The sequence below is a fragment of the Pimephales promelas genome, chromosome 2 (assembly GCF_988280905.1).
Source record: "Pimephales promelas chromosome 2, fPimPro1.hap1.1, whole genome shotgun sequence".
In the NCBI taxonomy this organism is placed as follows: domain Eukaryota; kingdom Metazoa; phylum Chordata; class Actinopteri; order Cypriniformes; family Leuciscidae; genus Pimephales; species Pimephales promelas.
Window position 1 is genome coordinate 28,510,908 of NC_142770.1, and position 18,229 is coordinate 28,529,136.

Genomic DNA, 18,229 nt, shown 5'->3' on the forward strand with positions numbered 1-18,229 from the left:
GATTTAAAATCTTCGTTTCCCCTTGTTATTTAATTTAATGAAAAGACACCAGTCATTCTGCCAATATATGTTATTTATTTTACCAATTTATATAAGACATAAGGGAGAGAGAGTGGACCAGCAAAGATCGTCCTTCTGCTTCTCTGTATTTTTCCTCTCTCTGCTTAAAACAAAGAGCTACACAGTACATATAGCTGCTAACATCTGCTCTCCATCAATCACCGAAATGTATATTCTGCTCCACGGAAAGAAACATAATACACTCAACTTCCCCCCAAGTCCCCCAAACTCTAAAAGTCTTCCACATACAGAATTCAGAAAAGTTTGATTCATAAAAATGTAGATTAAATGTAGATTATAAATGATTATGAATATATATAAAAAGTATAAAAAATGTATATGAAAAGTGTAAATCACATGTATAATACTAATGATTATAATTATTAATAAAAACAATAAAAAAACTAAAAACAACATTAAATCATAAGATTGTGAATCTTCAGTCCCTCCTCTGGAACTACGGCCGTCAGTTCCACACCATCATCTCCAGGTGGCCAACCTATTGAAGTGATAGTGTTGAGGAGAAATAGTAGACCAAGACATAGACATAGAAGACAAAAGAATTGAAACAGAAAAGAAAAGAAATAACAAACAAAAACCCAACCCATGTTATGTCCCCGCATACTATGTGTCATTTAACATCTATGTGTAAGCATTTAAAATGAACCCCAATCATCTAAGAAAAGAAAAACTAAAAAAGTCTTCTGCCCGTGCCTGGACTCATTAATTAATTAACTCGTTAATTAATTAAATCCCCCAGTTCCGCGCTTAAAACAACAAACAAAATAAACGTTGATGTTAAAGGGTCCTATCCCTTGGGGTTGTAAATCAGTAAGCAGGTGTTCATTGTTTGTGAGGTTGTGTTTTGTATGTAGTGTAGTGTATAAAATCTCCTATCTCACTCCGAATTTTCCATTCTCGGCTCTATCCATTTTGTCAGTAATAACCAATCTAAAAGGTTTGGTACTTCTCTTTCTTATCACATATATGATAAGTTTTATTACTAACAGAAACACAAAAACTCCTACCATAGTCAAAACTATCCATTCCAACCATGTTAAATTCCCTGGAATTCGAGCTAATTTCCTCTCAGACATCAATTTAGCTACTCCATTCGCTACGATAACATGACCCATTGCTTGAATTCCCTCCTCTTGAGCTGCCTTAACGCTTGCTTTAACTCTCTTGACCATTTCAAAGAGTTCATAATTCCTCTCTTCCACCAAATCATTATTCCACCACTGTGGATCTAACTGCAACAATTGCACATGTGGGACATGAATTCCACCCAATTGAAGAGGATAGAGAATCTCAACGCAAAATGGATCAGAAGGAATTGGACATAGCTTTCCTCCGTATATCATATTTTCATTTATTCCGTCATGTAATATACACCACTGTGCTTCTGACACCTGCCATGCACCTGTGGCTTGATCTAAAGGAACTACTTCCCAAACTGCAGATCCATTAAGAGACAGACTAAACATTGTAGAACATGAGCAAATTACCCATTCATGTTCCTCAATACAACAGTCTGTAGTAGAAATCATTGGTGTTTCACCTTCAGCCCAATATCCATTCCTTCCCAATCTAATTACTGAATTTCCTTGTCTAACCCCCATTGATTGGAATCGTCTAACTGTCATAATATTGCGTTTCCCATATTGAGGCCAGACCATAATCAAAGGTAATATTCCAGAACCTGACAACGAATCTTCATTGATTGCGATTTTAACTAATGGAGCATGTTTAGCAGAAGTCAAATTAAGTTGTTTTCCAAAAACCCATAACAAAGATTCCGCTATTCGCTCAGGAACTTGCCCCATTCGAATAACCTGAATATCCTCTACCATTTGATCCTTCAAATTCTGAGCCAAAAATAAACACGCTGCACGATGTGTCTCAAAATTAGACGATTTCACTAATGCATCTGCCAATTCCCTCGCTGCGTCATTAAGATGCTGACCCGCTGCTATAATATGTAGAGAACCTTGAAGAGTCTCAGTAAGTCCTTTGCCGGTCATTGTTCCCACCCACTGAGAATACTCACTTAATTGGTTCAGCTGAGCAGTATTACTAATTGAATTGACAGAGCCAAATACCCCCGCTATGTCTCCCCATATACTTCGAGGTTTACGATTTCGACTTCCAAGAGGATCCTTAGAGGTATAATATTTAATTTCTTTTTCCAACCAGCTCCTAATTTTTGTGAAGTTTCCACAATAGGACTGATTATAAACAGTAAGAAGAGACATCAAGTTATAATTAATGCGTTGTCGCACCATATGAGCTTCGTTTATCAAGGTTTTGGTTTCCTTTGCTAGCAATATACCATGAGCTGGTGCAATAGTTGTACTTGGGCATGTTTTAGCTTTGTTTGTCTTTCCCGCAGAAAGATAAAAACACCGTCCAATTTCCCCAGTTTCTAATTCAGTCTCACAATATTCATTCGCATCTTCCGAATGCCAAACTCGTATGTAATTTCCCTTGAATCTAGTTGTCCTGGAGGTAGCATCCCATAGAAACCCCTCGCATGGTAACACTATGGGATAGATACAGCCTAGGGCTAATGAATCCCATATTGTAAGCATGTGGGTACGATTCAAAATGAAATTAATTTCCACATCAGAAGATGTTATGAGGTTTAACCCCACAATTTCACATTGTTCTTTTGAACAAATTTCTCGTCTTTGAGCACTACCGGTATACTCCCCATCTTTCACCGGCCAAATTACTCTGCTTTTGTAACATTGGTGGTGAAAGTTACATCCACCGTAGATGCCCACTCGATATTTAGCAAGGTCTTTATCATTACGTGGCACCCAATCCCATAATCCCCATCTGGAAATAAAGGGTAGAGTAAAACGTTGGCCAGATTTCAGGGTTGCATTCCGAGTAATTTCTTGAACTCGAGGAGTCCATAAAGCTTGGCTTCCTTGGTAAATGCCAAGTAAAATTAAAAACAAGCATACCATTGTCGTTGTGTATCGAGAATAACTTGCGACCATCTCTAATCAATGTCAATGGAATTGATTCCTGAAATGGAAGCAGAAAAATAATTAATCATCACTCCTTTTTCCCAAAGTTAATGAGTGAACAGTGCTCAATCTCAGGTCCTAAGCCTTCATCATTTTGTTCATTCACTAAGCAAGGTTTAACTTGTGACCAATGATACCATCTATCTGTTCCTACACCCTTCCCTTTTAGGCAGACACTTGTATCTGTTGTTAAGAGTACCTCATATGGCCCCTCCCACCTAGGTTCTAAACCTTTCCTGGGAATACGTTTGACCATAACAAAACTGCCTAACTCAGGAATGTGTGGAATGTCAGTAGTGGTATGTTTTTCATCCCATTGCTGTTGAGCTTCTCGCACTTTCTTATTATTGTCTTTGATTGCTTTGTCCAGCATTGCAAGATAGCATCGCAGCTTCTCTTGGAACAAAGTAGAGTCTCCTCCTGTTCCCGCAGGCGGCGGAGCATCAGGAGGCAGAACCATTGCTCTTCCAGTCATCAGTTCAAAAGGAGTCAGTCCCGTTACTCTGTTCGGGGTTGCTCTCAGATTCCACAAAATTGCGGGTAACAACTTATGCCATCCTTGGCCAGTTTGCAGAATGGCCTTGGTAAGAGCGGTTTTCAGCGATCTGTTCATCCGTTCCACTAGGCCTGAACTTTGAGGTCTGTACGGGACGTGAAACTTCTGTTTAATCCCCATCAATTTCATTGCTTCCTTCATCAGTTTTCCAGTGAAGTGAGTTCCATTGTCAGAATCAAGTTCATATGGAAGACCCCAGCGAGGAAAGACTTGTTCAACCATCACTCGTGCGGCTGCTTCAGCAGTGCAGGTTTTTGTTGGGAATGCTTCCACCCATCTAGTAAATCTGTCCATGATTACTAGAATGTATTGGTACCCTCCACTGGGTGACAAAGGTCCTGTGAAATCGATTTGGAGATGTGTCCATGGACCTGTTGGTCTGGGTGCATGTGACATCCGCACCTTTACAGATTTTCCAACATTTGCTTTCAGACAGATCAAGCATCTTCTACAGTAATCATCAATGTCTCTCATCATTCGTGGCCACCACCACGTCTCGCTGATTTGAGCTTTCATTGCTTTTGCTCCAGCATGTACTTTTCCATGATACAGCTGCATTAGCTCCCTTCTTGTTCCGATAGGCATCACCACTTGTCCTGTTGGAATTCTCCAGATACCTTGATCATCCTCTTTCGCTCCCGCTTTTATCCATTGTTCTTTCTCTTCATCTGTCTCAGTTTGATATGACAGAAGGCGGAGCTCAGGATTATCTTCGGTGTTTTCCTGTACCAAGGTAACAGGAGTAAGAGGAAGTAGTGCTGCTTCTCTGGCCGCTGCATCTGCTGCCGTGTTTCCTTGACTTTCTTTGGACTTGCCAGATTGATGTGATTTTACTTTGATCACGGCTGCTTCTCTGGGTAGGTGACATGCTGCAATCAAACGACGAATTATGGAAGCATGTTGTATTTCGCTCCCATTGCTGGTGATAAGTCCACGTTTTTTCCACAGGGCAAGGTAGTCATGGACCACTCCAAAAGCATAACGACTATCTGTGTAGATGTTGACTCGTTGTCCTTCCGATAATTCGAAAGCTTCTGCAAGTGCTATGAGCTCAGCTACTTGTGCTGAAAAATGCCCAGAAAGAGCTCCTTTCTTCACGACATTTCCATCAGCTTCCACTACAGCCCATCCAGTATGTCGTTTTCCATCAACATAGTAACTGGATCCATCGACCCATAACTCCTTGTCTGGATTTTCAAGAGGTGTTGGATTAACAGGACCAAGACTTTCTTCTTCTACTTGTTTTTCACACTCATGTGGTGTTCCCTCGTGTGGTTCGATCATCATCGTTGCAGGGTTAAGGGATGTGTCTCTGATGATTTCCACTCTCAAATCCTTGTTCAACAAAGTTGCTTCCCATTTTGCTCTCCTTGCATCAGTAATGGTCTTGATGTTTGTGTTGTTCAGCAACGTCACTATACTGTGTGGAGTATGCAATATGATTGTTTGTGCTCCTATCAAATTTTCCACAGCATCCACTGCCCATGTGGCACCATCGAGAGCTTGTATACATCGTGGTTGACCAATCATTGTAACAGGAATCTTTGTGGAAAAGTATCCAACTGGTTTGTATCGATCACCTGGTTTTTGACACAGTACTGCTGAGTACGTCTCATCTCCCACCCTGGTCCACAAATGAAATGGCAATCGTCCATCAGGAAGTCCCAAGGCTGGGGCTGAAGTCAGTTTTTCTTTCATTGAAGTAAATGCTTCCTCAGCTTCCGGTGTCCAGTTTATCTGTTCCATTCCAGGCTTTCCTCCCTTGTACAAGTCAATGAGGGGGCTGGTGATGCTGGCAAAATCAGGAATATACTGACGACAATAGTTGAAAAGTCCCATCACTTTCCTCATTCCTGTAACTGTTAGAGGTTTTGGAAGTTGCCGTAATGCCTCCACACGCTCTGTTGTCAGTCTCCTTCCCTCGACAGATATTTCTTGGCCCAAGTAGATAACCTTGGTTTTGGCCAGCTGTGCTTTGTCGGGGTTGACTTTGAATCCTCCTTTCTTAAGGGCTTGTAGGACAATATTCAGAGCAAATATGTGGCTGTTTTCATCTGGGCTTGCAATTAACAAGTCATCCACGTATTGGAGGCAAACACTTCCTGAACTCTCGATTTCAGCTTTTTGCTCCGTTAAGAACTGATCCAAAGTTCTGTGAAATACCACAGGAGAAATATTAAGTCCTTGTGGGAGTCTGTTCCAGACATACTGTTTTGCACCCACTGTGAAGGCAAGTTTCTCTTGAGATTTTTCGTCAATAGGTATAGACCAGAAAGCAGACAGTACATCTAGTACTGTGAAAATTCTTGCATTTCCTGGAATATCATTCAGAATGGTGGCAGGATTGGCCACAATAGGATGCGGTTTTGGTGTTACACTGTTGAGTCTTGTGTAATCAATGGTTAATCTCCATGAGTTATCCGATTTCTTGACAGGCCAGACAGGACTATTAGTGGTTGATGAAGTTTGTCTGATGATCCCTTCAGCTTCCAAGTCTGCCACTATCTCTTCCACGGCTCGTCTTGCTTCAGGTCGGATAGGGTATTGTTTATGAGGGGCATGTGTCGGCCCTTCAATAACAACAGGGTCCATGTTGGCTTTGCCACAATCAAATTTGTGTTTAGCCCAAACTTCTGGATGTAAACTGCACAGAAGACCCCACACACCGTCTTTGGTCCAGTCTCTGATAATTGGTTTTGCTGCACCAACTGAACTCAAATTACATGTGCGATCTTCGTGTGGTATTATCCCAGCTGTTGTAGCGATTTGACGACTGTCAGTGAAGATGATCATGTTCAACAATGGAAGTATGTCCATGCCAATGAGGCTTCCTTGTGAATTCGGTCCCACCCAGAAAGATGTCCATACGACTTCATCTTCATGTATTTGTAGTGGAACTTGAATACTTTTATGAAATGTTGTGATACCTCCTCCAACTCCTTCAACTTCCATAGTTTCATCTGTTGTAGGTAGGTTCAGATCTGTTATTGAAATTGATGCTCCTGTGTCAACCAGGATATCACATGGGTGGCCCCCTATTAATGCATTGATGAAAAGGCGATTGTCTCTTTTCTTACTAATACAGGGGGCCGCTGATTCCTATTGCGGACGCATAATCCCCTCTATGAGTTGACGGACTTGTGCGTCCGTCCATGTCTTCCCTTGAGAGGTTTCATCATGATTTTTCGCAGTGACTTGTTTAAATGATGGACCTTGACCTTCTGCTCCACCACCTTTAGCCCAGCAGTCTTTTCTTGAGTGGCCACGCTTTCCACAATTGCCGCAAACAACAATCTTATTCTTTGTATCCATGTTGTATTGAGCTGTTGCCACTCCTTTTCGATTTGTCTTGTTTCCTTCTTCCTTGTTTGATCTCATCGCCATCTCTAGACGGCCAGCCCATTGCATAATTTGGTCATATGTTTCGCCTGGATTGACTCCAAGTGATAACGCTTGTTGGTATTTAGAGCTAAACCCATCCACAAGTGTGTCAGTGAATTGTTCATCATCTCTGTCAGGTTGTTTCTTAGCGCAGAGAGCCCATCTCTCATAAGTGTTCCACTTACGCAGAGCATATTCGTCTGGAGATTCATCATCCTTTTGCTTAATCAATGTCACTGAAGTGAATGGAATTTTACCGCTTCCCAAGATTTCTTGGATTTCCTTTCGGAATACATCTAATGTTTGCCAAAGGCCCAGGGGTCGTCCTTGGCCATCAACCCACAAGTCTACCCATTGGGCTGTTGTTATCGACGCTGGCAGGCGTTCCCATCGGTCTCTTGGGATTTTAGCTTTCACAATGGTGTGAATGTCTTTTAGTGTCATTTGATGTGCTTCAACCAGGGAGTCTAATTCTCGCCAAAACTCTGTGTTTGGATCTTGTCTCTTCAGAGGAGGCAAGGCTGAGAGAATGGCTTGTCGTTCTCCCGGAGTAAATGGTCTTTCTTCGGTCATCATCTCAGGTTGCGACTCTTCCCTTTTAATCACAGGTGAAGAAAATTCAGGACCGATTTTGTCAATTGTGATCATGTCATCATCTCTTGTCTCATCACCCCAGTCAGATCCATAATTATGAGCTGGTGTACATCTCATCATGTCTCTGCTTGGCTGGGCTGATTTAGATCTTGTTATTATTGGAGCTGCTTGTGCAGATGCAATATACATTTTGTCAACTGGACCTCCGTTTGATCTTGAAGCTTGAGGCTGTGTCAGAGGTTTAGATGAACTTGTATATTGTTCAGGCAAAGGTGGATAAATTGGTTTGTAAGGTGGAGGCGTTATTGTTGTCGCGGATTTCACTGGTGCTTGTGAATATTTCCTTTCAGCTTCAGTTATTATATTTGTCCAATCTGGATCAAATAAATCATCACTGGTTGTGTTTTCCTTCTCTGGACATGTGATGGACATTATTTTGTTTAATTTGTGGTATGCTTCAAGCTGAGGCCTCATAACTTCAACAAGCGATACCGGACCACCATTTAAGTCGCAACAAATTCCACCTTGTTTCACAATCCAATTAGCTGCTAAAATTGGAAATGCTTTTGATTTTATCTTGTCTTTTTGGGACTCGAACCAGCTTAACTGCTCATTCATAGATGCATTAATGTCCAGTCCTTTTTTCAAAAGTTTAGTTAGTTTCTTGTTCTTCTTCTTTTCAAGATACCATTCAGCTATTGTGCTGCTGGTACATACACTTGCTGCCATCTTCAAAGTGTTTCAAAGTTTCTGCTCAGAACAGCAGGAATGTATGTGTGCCTATATGTGTGTGTGTGTGTGTGTTATACGGGGGGGGCTATGTATGTGCGCCTATGTTCAGAAACTGCAGCCTATGTGATGCGTATGTGTGTGTGCTCAGAGCTGCAGGCTGTCTGTATATGTATGTGTATGTGCTCAGAGCTGCAGCCTATGTGTGTGTGTCTAAGTATGTGTGTGTGGGGCTCCCTGCCTCTCTCCCTCACCAACTGGATGTGTGTGTATGAAGGTACAGGGCAATTCTGAAGGGAGGGGCTGCTTCACTCTCTTTCTCTGACCCTCACTCACAGAACAAAAGAAAAATTTAAAGAAAAGTTAACTCTAATACTTTTCAGTATTTTAGTTTTTTTTTTTTTAAACTCAAAATGTTTTTTTTTTCTTTCTTTTCAAATATTTAGAATTTTATCTCAGATTAATTTCTTTGGTATTTATTTTTTCTTAAAGTTAACTCGGATCAGTCTCCTCAAATATTTGAACAGCTTTACGGTCAGGTTCAGAATGCCCACGATCCTAGCTAGTTACAAGGGCGCCTTTTATACTTGTATAACTCTAGCGTGTTACAATGTTTTAGGGATTACTCTGCCATCATTTTTAAAACAGTCCCGCCACATTTAACCGCTTTGGTCAATCAAGTATCGCCTGTGTTACAACTTCCCTCGTCTCCTACTGAGAACGAATCTTCGGTGTGCTGGATGTTTTAGGGATTACTCTGCCTTCTTTAAACAGTCCCGCCACTATCCAACCACGTCGCAGTTATAACCAAGCAAATTTTACTAGCTTAACCGTTTTACAGCTAATTCCAAATTTCTGACTAGATGGTCTTTTTTCTAAAAAAGATCCATCTCTATCCCAGCATTTCAAATATTGTCTGAGGTTTACTTTTCAGAGAACCTTAAATAAGCCTAATTCAATTTGATTATTTAATCTGGTTAATTTTTATATAATTTTTCCTTATGTCCCATATTCATTGGCAAAACAACTGGTACTTAAAATAACACAGTTCTTTTCAGCATTTCAGTCACTGTCTCTAATCATCAGGCAGACTTAAACTTTTTAGAAAGGAAAAAAAGTCTTACCTGAAATGATTGAGACGAATGCCTGGGTATGCGATCCTTTTCGTGTGACGCCAAAAATGTAGATTTAAAATCTTCGTTTCCCCTTGTTATTTAATTTAATGAAAAGACACCAGTCATTCTGCCAATATATGTTATTTATTTTACCAATTTATATAAGACATAAGGGAGAGAGAGTGGACCAGCAAAGATCGTCCTTCTGCTTCTCTGTATTTTTCCTCTCTCTGCTTAAAACAAAGAGCTACACAGTACATATAGCTGCTAACATCTGCTCTCCATCAATCACCGAAATGTATATTCTGCTCCACGGAAAGAAACATAATACACTCAACTTCCCCCCAAGTCCCCCAAACTCTAAAAGTCTTCCACATACAGAATTCAGAAAAGTTTGATTCATAAAAATGTAGATTAAATGTAGATTATAAATGATTATGAATATATATAAAAAGTATAAAAAATGTATATGAAAAGTGTAAATCACATGTATAATACTAATGATTATAATTATTAATAAAAACAATAAAAAAACTAAAAACAACATTAAATCATAAGATTGTGAATCTTCAGCTGTTAATATCTACAGCGGCGTCCGTCAGGGGTGTCCCTTATCTCCCCTTCTGTATGTGGCTTGTATAGAGCCACTGGCACAAATCTTGAGAAGGGACAAATGGATTAAAGGACTAGGCATCCCAGGGACTAGTGGACTGACGGCAACCTGCGTTTTATACATGGACGACGTGACCCTTTTAGCAACGGACATTTTATCGGTACGAAGAGCAATGGACTTGACTGACTGGTACGGTCGGGCCTCAGGCGCCAAGCTCAATAGGAGCAAGTCTGAGGCCCAGCTCTTCGGGCCGTGGGGGAACGTTGACAAAGGTGGACTAGATTTGGTTTTTAAAGATAATAATTTGAAAATTCTAGGTGTTAAATTTGACAGGGAGGGTGGAGGACAGGGTAACTGGACTGACATGTTAGGGAAAGTTAGGCAAAGACTGGGATTTTGGGGACTAAGAAATCTGACGATTGAAGGCAAGATTTTAATTTTTAAAGCTGTGATTTTACCACTGATTTTACTTGTCTGTTCTGTTTTTAGTCCCCCACGAAGCTTCCTGATTGACCTGGAGAGAGCAGTGTTTTACTTCCTGTGGGGGTCCAAGTGGGAGCGACTCAAAAGAGAAGTAGTGAAGAAAAGGAAGGAGAATGGCGGAAAAGGGCTCCCAGACCCCCACCTGTTTTTAGGCAGCCGCTTCACTGCCCTCCACATTAAATACGCCCTGACCCCATCCAGAGAACACAAGACAGCAGCCATGACCCGATTCTGGATGGGGTCATACTTAAGATCTTTGAAAATTTTACCCGTTGATCTTAAATGTCCAGTGTCTTTTAATCTGTCAAAAGAACATCTTTTTATTAAGAATTTGTTAAAGAAATACCTTTTAGAAACGAATGATGCCACTGTTTTAACTAACCACAAGTCTCTTGTCTCTCTTGTGCAGGATCGAGAATCGGTGAGTCCAGTTCCAGGCCTCACACTAGGTGAGGCCAAAGACGTTTGGAGGAACGCAGCCCACCCAGCTCTCCAGAACAGGCTTAAGGACTTGTCGTGGATGGTGGCCCATGAGATCCTCCCGGTCAGGGCGGTTATGCACTCCAGAGGCATGGCCAAAAACCCCACCTGCCCACGGTCCGGATGTGGTTCCCCGGAGACCGTCTACCATCTGCTCTGGGAGTGCGGTGCTGCGCGGGACCTGTGGGCCAAGACCAGCCCCCTGGTTTTCCCGTGCCTGCCGGCGGGTCGGGCCCAGGTGGGATACAGGCTCGCCATCCTGGGGGTGGGTCAGGGCTTGAAGGAGCTAACATCACAGCAATTTACCTCGCTCTGGCTCACCCTCAACCATATCAAGGATGCCATCTGGGCCACCAGAAACCTGCTGGTGGGGAAACGCGTTACGGTGCCCCTCCACGCGTGCGAGCAATTAGTTAGATCTGCGCTGCAGGAGGCGCCGGACGTCGTTATTCGGATGGGGGGGCTGGGGTCACACCAAAGAGGTCCCGGCCACCCCCGACCCTGGCCGCCCGTAGATGCACCCTCACCACACCGGCTACGGGAACAGCGGGCCAGCGGGCCGGAGGAGAGGGGATCTCCGCTGGGCGCTGGAAGCGAGGAGTCTGGGGCCTGTTCTGGAGACCTGGAGTGAATGGACATTCTTGATAGGGACTCACCCTCGATCCTGTACAAGAGATGTTTTATGTGGCATAATTTATTGTTTTATTGTTTTTTATCTGACATGTTTTATTGTTTTATTCCTATTATTTAAACCATTTACCTTTCTTTTAAAACAAACATGGACTTTTTACACAACACACAAACACAAGAAACTTTTAACAGTAAATAATGTGTCCCTTTTAATATGTGTAAAAATGTGATCTAAAAGAAAAAATGTACATGCAAATGGAAATAATGGAATGACACTGTGACAATAAAACTTTTCGAAAGAAAAATCTGTTCTTATCAGTTTAATATCTGATACGTGCCCTACCCGGGCACCACATATTAAATTGATTTTTGGTCCTGGAGATGGCATAGGGGCTTGCTCCGTCCACTCCACGCATCGACCCGGTATTGCAGTACTTCTGGGAACGGTGCACCCTCCTAAAGTGTTCAATGAAAGAAATGTAGTGGTCTTGTGTGGCAGAAGGTGATAATGGAGCTAGTGTGAGTGGGTGTTGTAGGTGATCATGTGCTATACTAGCCTGGGTAGAATTGTGGTGTAAAAACAAGACAAAAAGGAACCCCTGTTCCTCTGTCAGTTTAACATCTGATCCGTCCACTATTCGGGGACGGCGCTTTATGTACATTTATGGCTCATGGAGCCGGATGCGGAGCGTGCAAAAAAAAAAAAAAAAAAAGCCCCTTTTTTGACTGGCAAACCGCTGGTGAGGATTGGGGAGAGGGGCAGGGTGCTTCTGACTGAAGGCCTGGGAATTCATACTTACCTGGCAGGGGAGACACCATGATCAGGAAGGTGGTTCACCCAGGGCGAGGCTCGGCCATTGCACTCTGGGTTGTGCTGACCCCTGCGAATGGGGATGTGCACATTGGAAGTGCAATTGATCTGCTATGTGATTGGTTGGTTTATTGATGTGTTGGTTTCAGATTCAGGCCCCATCCCCCCTTCCCTTCATTCTTTTCCCTTTCCTTCCTCTCCCCTTCCCCCTTGTCTTTATATCATATTGTTAAAATGCAATATATGTGCATTGTTCATGCACTGAACTGTACCTCAGTTGTATAGCATATTAGTTATATTTGTATATATATATATATATATACTGTATATATTAGTTATTTAATATATATATATATATATATATATACACATATATATATATATAGTATATTAATTGTCATATGTATATTAATGAAGTAGTTATTAATTTGATAAAGTCTGAATAAGTAATATTTCAGCTACATGCATGTATGTTGTATATATGTATATACATGCATAAATAACAATGTGCATAAAATGTATAATTTAGTGGTTTGCAATAAAATACATGAAATATTTTAAATTTGGACTCTATATGAAATTATGAACATTTATTTTATATTACATGAGAAATATTACTTGGATGAAATATCTGTGTGGAGCACATGTTTTAAAATATATCCTGTTTATAAATGAAGTAGCCATTCACTTTGAAATTGTTGTTGTTGAATGCTTTATTCACTGAGTCAGTTTACATAAAAATATTAAAGTAAATTCATAAATAAAAGCAAATAAAAGAGAGACTGAAATTAAATGTAAAATAAATAGCAAAATAAACAATACTAGGTAAAATTTAAACATCAGAGGTAGGTGAAATCTAAAATAATTCTTGCATTAAGTAAACAAACCTAAAATTGTAAACAAAACTAAATATTGCCTGTCTTTACCTAACACGTTATTTGACGGATTATAAAACCCCAAAATTATACACAATATTCAATATAACTCTAGGAAACTTTTTGTTTACTTTTTGTTTAGTGCATCAACGACTGTGGTGAAATGTTCGTAACTGCTGTACACTACTGTGTCCAATCCTGCAGATGTAGACATCATTTTCATGTGACAGAAAGTCTTCTTTTTGTATTTTGGGTGCCCCTGAATCGGTTGCTTGCACAGTCTACAGGTTGGCAAGTTGTGCACACGCGATACCTTGGCTCCGACTGGAGTAAGATTTTCTGTGATTTTTCTTTTGTATATCGTAGCTCGGGACCAGGCTGTATTGTTAGCTCTCTGTGAGCTCTCAGGTGTTGCACTGGTGGAAGTGTCGCCCTGACTGAAAGATGTTTCCACTGGTGTTGCGCTGGCAGAACTGTCGTCATGGCTGGAAGATGTTTCCTCCGGTGTTGTGATGGCAGATGTGTGCAGAATCTTAGTAGTGGTTGTGGCGGTGGAAAAGAGTGGTGTTGTTTGTGGTGGAAATGATTGTTCAGTAGTGGTAGATCCAAAAAATGTTGGTAGAGGACTGAAGATGTTAGCAAAGACTGAAGGTTTCTGCTCGGGTATGTGAGATGTTAGGGGAGATTTATAGACGGAGACCTGGGACGGAGTCTTTGGAGCTGGTGTTGTGATGTCAGATCTTCCTTTCAACACTTTGGTACCTGCCTTGCTGGGAATGTGCTCATACACTATCGGTTTGTAGTCGGCTGGAGGGAGAACTGATGGTTGACACGGTGCCGGAGGGAAGTTTTTTGAAGAGATTGATGTGGTCTTTAAGACAGTGGCAGATGGCATTCTTGTTGACTGCAGATTGATAAGCTTCTCCTGACGACGGATGAAATCACGCACTGTCTTGATGTTGATTTTTGGTAGAGGAATACCCACTTTACTGAGAACTGGATCCTCCAACAATATGCAGTGCTGAATTCGTTCGTAAGCCTTCAGGATTACTGTTTTGTCTGGGCTTTGGGTTTTGGAACTTGAAGGTAAACCCAACCAGAGAAGTTTCACCAGCGTGTACATGAGTCTGTTGTGCTGAGCACTGATGTCTTGTTGAGCTGGGGCATAGCGTTTGGCCATATTGACTTTCTGAACCACAGCAGCTTCAACAAGATCATCTCTCTTTGTGCGGCAGTACAGAGTGTTACCCCAGTGTGTTCTGTACAGCTGATGAAACTTCTGCGGTATTTTATCATGCTCCTCTACGGCTTGCCACGTGTCGATCAGCTCGTTCCTCTCTTTCGTTGTCAGGGTAAGCCTATTAACAGTGAGGCCAAAGTCAACCAGCAGTGCACAGAACTTTTCCAGCTTCTGGAGTCCAGGAAGTGGGCTAGGGCTACAGGTGTCCTCCTGTTGAAAAGAACAACGATCACATGTTAAGTTAAAATGTTTATGTAACTGAAGTTAAAGTTAGTCAACACTTAAAAAACAAAAACAAACAAACAATACATGCTAGTGATGCATACAGGTGAGCAGAAAAATACTCACAACGGCCGGAGGGTGAGCAGTGAAGGTTTCATCGGTGGTAAGGGTTATGTGAGCTGGGTCAATAGCCATCCTGTCGTGATCTGTCTCTGGGTCACTCTGGTACGCCTCATCCTCCTCATCAAGGTCAGTTTGGCCTGGCTGAACCACCTCCTCCTCTGGGCTGGGTCCATCCTTTGACAGGTCACCAATTGAGAAGGCACCAGATTCACCCGTGCTTTGGTTGAATAGATATTCCAAACCAAACAGCTCATTGGACGTCACAGCAGCAGGGGTGCGAAAATTGTCCTCTACAGCCTCTCCAAACAACTTCCGGCATCGGGTGTTGAGGCGTTCGATTAGAGGTGCAGAGTAGGTTCTGTGAATGCGCCCTTTGCCACCAAACACCGCGTCGGAACTGCGATCTGAGTTCCATCGAGCGATTCCACTAATCAAGTAAACCTGATAGGGACGTGCAGCACAGTGGGGACCTTGGAATGACAGAGAAGGACATAGACAGACAAACAAAGCAAAGACGACTTTGATTAGATGATTTTTTATTAATTTATTTGCAACCCAAAGCAGTGTTTTATCAGCAGTATATCAAGGAAGAATGCTACAAAAAGCATGATGGATAACACAGCAGACTGTGGATGGATGGCACAGCAGACTGTGTCAGGGGAGTATGATAGTTGTATGTGCTACTTCTTGTACCTGGTATCATGTGAGAAAGAACTTTGTGGAATCCCTCCAAACTGTTGCTTCCACGCAGACACTTGTAGTAGGGAACATCCACCCCATTGATGCTGGTGCTACGCACCACCCTGTACATACTCATCTCTGGAGGATCTTGTATGCACTCAAGGTGACGCTGCTGGCCTTCCCACACACTATCTATTGCTTCTGTAAAGAAATAAGAGCAAATATTTAAGCATTATACGGTGTCAACACAGTACATGATAACCATAATAACTTCCCCATACACGCTATGTGTTTATAATACACGCCAACAGTGGATTACAATATATAGATCATATAGTTTACCTGTGCCTCAAATGCTTTGTGCTGTGTTTTCAATATGGAAAATGCTTGTAAAAATGTTTTTAAATGTTTGCATCAGATTACTTACCTGCTGACTTGAAGAGGGGGATTCCACTTTCATCCAGCCCCGCCGGACCTTTCAGCTCATCAATGGCTGTCTGGACAAGAAGTAAAGTCTCCTGAACCCCAATCGTGACTCTACGAACATGGTGCTTCAGCTGCTCCCGCACCACGTAGAGTCGCACCATGTCTTCATCGGTCACCGCGTCATAAGCCGGGTCCTTTGCTCGGACCGCCTTAATGAGAAGCTCCAGGTCTGCGCGGTTGTAGGCCAGCACGGCTCCTGCTAGGGCAGACTTGAAGACTGCGTATTTGGAGTGGCTCTCGGTACGGATGGCTGCATCGAAGCGATGTATCCAATGAAATATATCCAAACGCACAACCATACCCTTGTCCACCCACGTATGGAACAAGGTCTCCAAAGCGGTCGGGCCTTGTGCGCGACAGCACCCACGGTCAACGTATAGGATATGAGGGACAGGTTGATTGGCCTGCTCGAATCTCTCCATCACCCCCTGGCACATGGGTCTCAGAGACTCTGTGGATTCTTCACAGGTAAGAACAAATGAGACAATCTGAGATTGCTCATTTCCTATACTTGTAAACCACTCCGCTGAGCCTTTGCCCTCTCCACTCAGCTTCTTAACCACCTGCGAGTCACAAGGAACACCATTCCAGATTGAAATTTTACATTCTGTATTTTCTGTAAGTGTATGCCTATTCAAAAATGTTTAACTTCTCTATTTTTTGTTTTTTATACAAGCGGCTAAATCTATTCTCTTCATTATTAGTCTTTCTTTATTACATGTTGTCTGCACTATGTTTGTACTTCTGTACTGTAAGCTCCTAACACCAAGACAAATTCCTTGTGTGTGCAAACACACTTGACAATAAAGCTCTCTCTGAATCTGATTCTAAATGTCACTTTTTGTGTGTTTACAGAAGAAAGAAGGTGGTCATACAGGTTTGGCTACTGGAGTAAATGATGAATGATGTAAGTGCCCACATAGCAAACAGATCCGGAACGGATCTGCCGCGGAGGTAAGAACCAGGTCCGGAACGGAGTCCCTATCCGGATCCGATCTGGACCCGTTCATTTTGGAATGAAAACCTATCAGATCACTCATTCAAAACTAGTAATCTGGCCAAAACTACAAAAATATTTCAAATCTATTGGTGGGCCAACATTAGATAGACTGCCCACTAAACAACATGATGTCCAAAAGATGTCTTTTCAACGTCTTTGTCACAAAAGTCGGATGCTGAAAAGACGTCCACTGAGGAGCCAGAATTAAAGTTTTTATGACGTGTTTTTTTGACGTGTTCTGCACATCCGATGTAGACGTTCATCAAACCTTCGTACAAGTTTAAAAACTAGGTCAAATGTGGCCATCGTGTTTAAAACTCATGTTTATATCAATGTCATTTCCTTACATTGTTTAGATGAGGTTTAGATGTTGATATGTTTCATTTTAAGAAACCATTGTGGTGATGAGTGTTTGCTTTAGTTGGGCTCTTGGTCCCAATTCTTCTTACTTTAACTTCTCTTTGGTTGTTGTAACTGTGTGTTTGTATAACACTATTGTTGTTGCATAGAAAGCCAAGAAAAAGTAAAATCGGCTGTCATCAGCTCCTTGTTGATGATGACAAAAACACAAAGCGAGCTTTTAATGATGTGTGTAGACTTTTGTCCTTATATCTGCTGTTTATAACCACCTATTTTGTGGAACTGCGTTATTTGGACCAGTGCCATTACAATTGTTGCTTATTTGAAGGTCAATAAAAATCATGTGTACTCAATGTTTTGAGCAAATATATCACATAGTCACACACAGACATCACGATTTTGCATATGATTCTCAACAACGGTGACAACCACAACAAAAACAGCTTGGGAATCAAGGATTTTTTGTACTTTGAAAACTACCCATCATGCATTGCAGCATGAAGCTTTTTTTATTGTATTTAAGGTAAATTTCCTAATAACATTGTTTAACAAGCTTTTTTTTTATTCACCTTCTAATAAATGCTAATTTTAATGGTATACAAATAACACAGTTCCACAAGATAGGTGGTTATGAATGGCAGAAATAAAGACTAAACTCTAAACACAACATTAAATGCTCACTTTGTGACTTAGCAATGATAATCAACAAGCTGATGCCAGCATCTCACTTTTTCTTGGCTTTCTGTGCAACA

General features: G+C 41.7%; 1 protein-coding gene and 2 pseudogenes across 1 annotated transcript; 2 read left to right on the forward strand and 1 right to left on the reverse strand.

Annotated features, from left to right (window-relative positions):
* Nucleotides 1–499: 499 nt before the first annotated feature.
* LOC148996584 (uncharacterized) lies at nucleotides 500–3,068 on the reverse strand. Its single transcript, XM_089118478.1, has one exon. The coding sequence runs from the start codon at nucleotides 3,066–3,068 to the stop codon at nucleotides 954–956; it is 2,115 nt and encodes a 704-aa protein (XP_088974604.1). The 3' UTR covers nucleotides 500–953.
* An 8,896-nt stretch (nucleotides 3,069–11,964) lies between these two features.
* Nucleotides 11,965–12,136, forward strand: LOC148996585 (U2 spliceosomal RNA; annotated as a pseudogene).
* Nucleotides 12,137–12,471: 335 nt separating this feature from the next.
* On the forward strand, nucleotides 12,472–12,654 carry LOC148996586 (U1 spliceosomal RNA; annotated as a pseudogene).
* Nucleotides 12,655–18,229: the final 5,575 nt, after the last annotated feature.

What these genes read in the sequence shown, in the direction of transcription:
- LOC148996584 (XM_089118478.1), bottom strand. Translation starts at nt 3,068, where the DNA reads ATGGTCGCAAGTTATTCTCGATACACAACGACAATGGTATGCTTGTTT.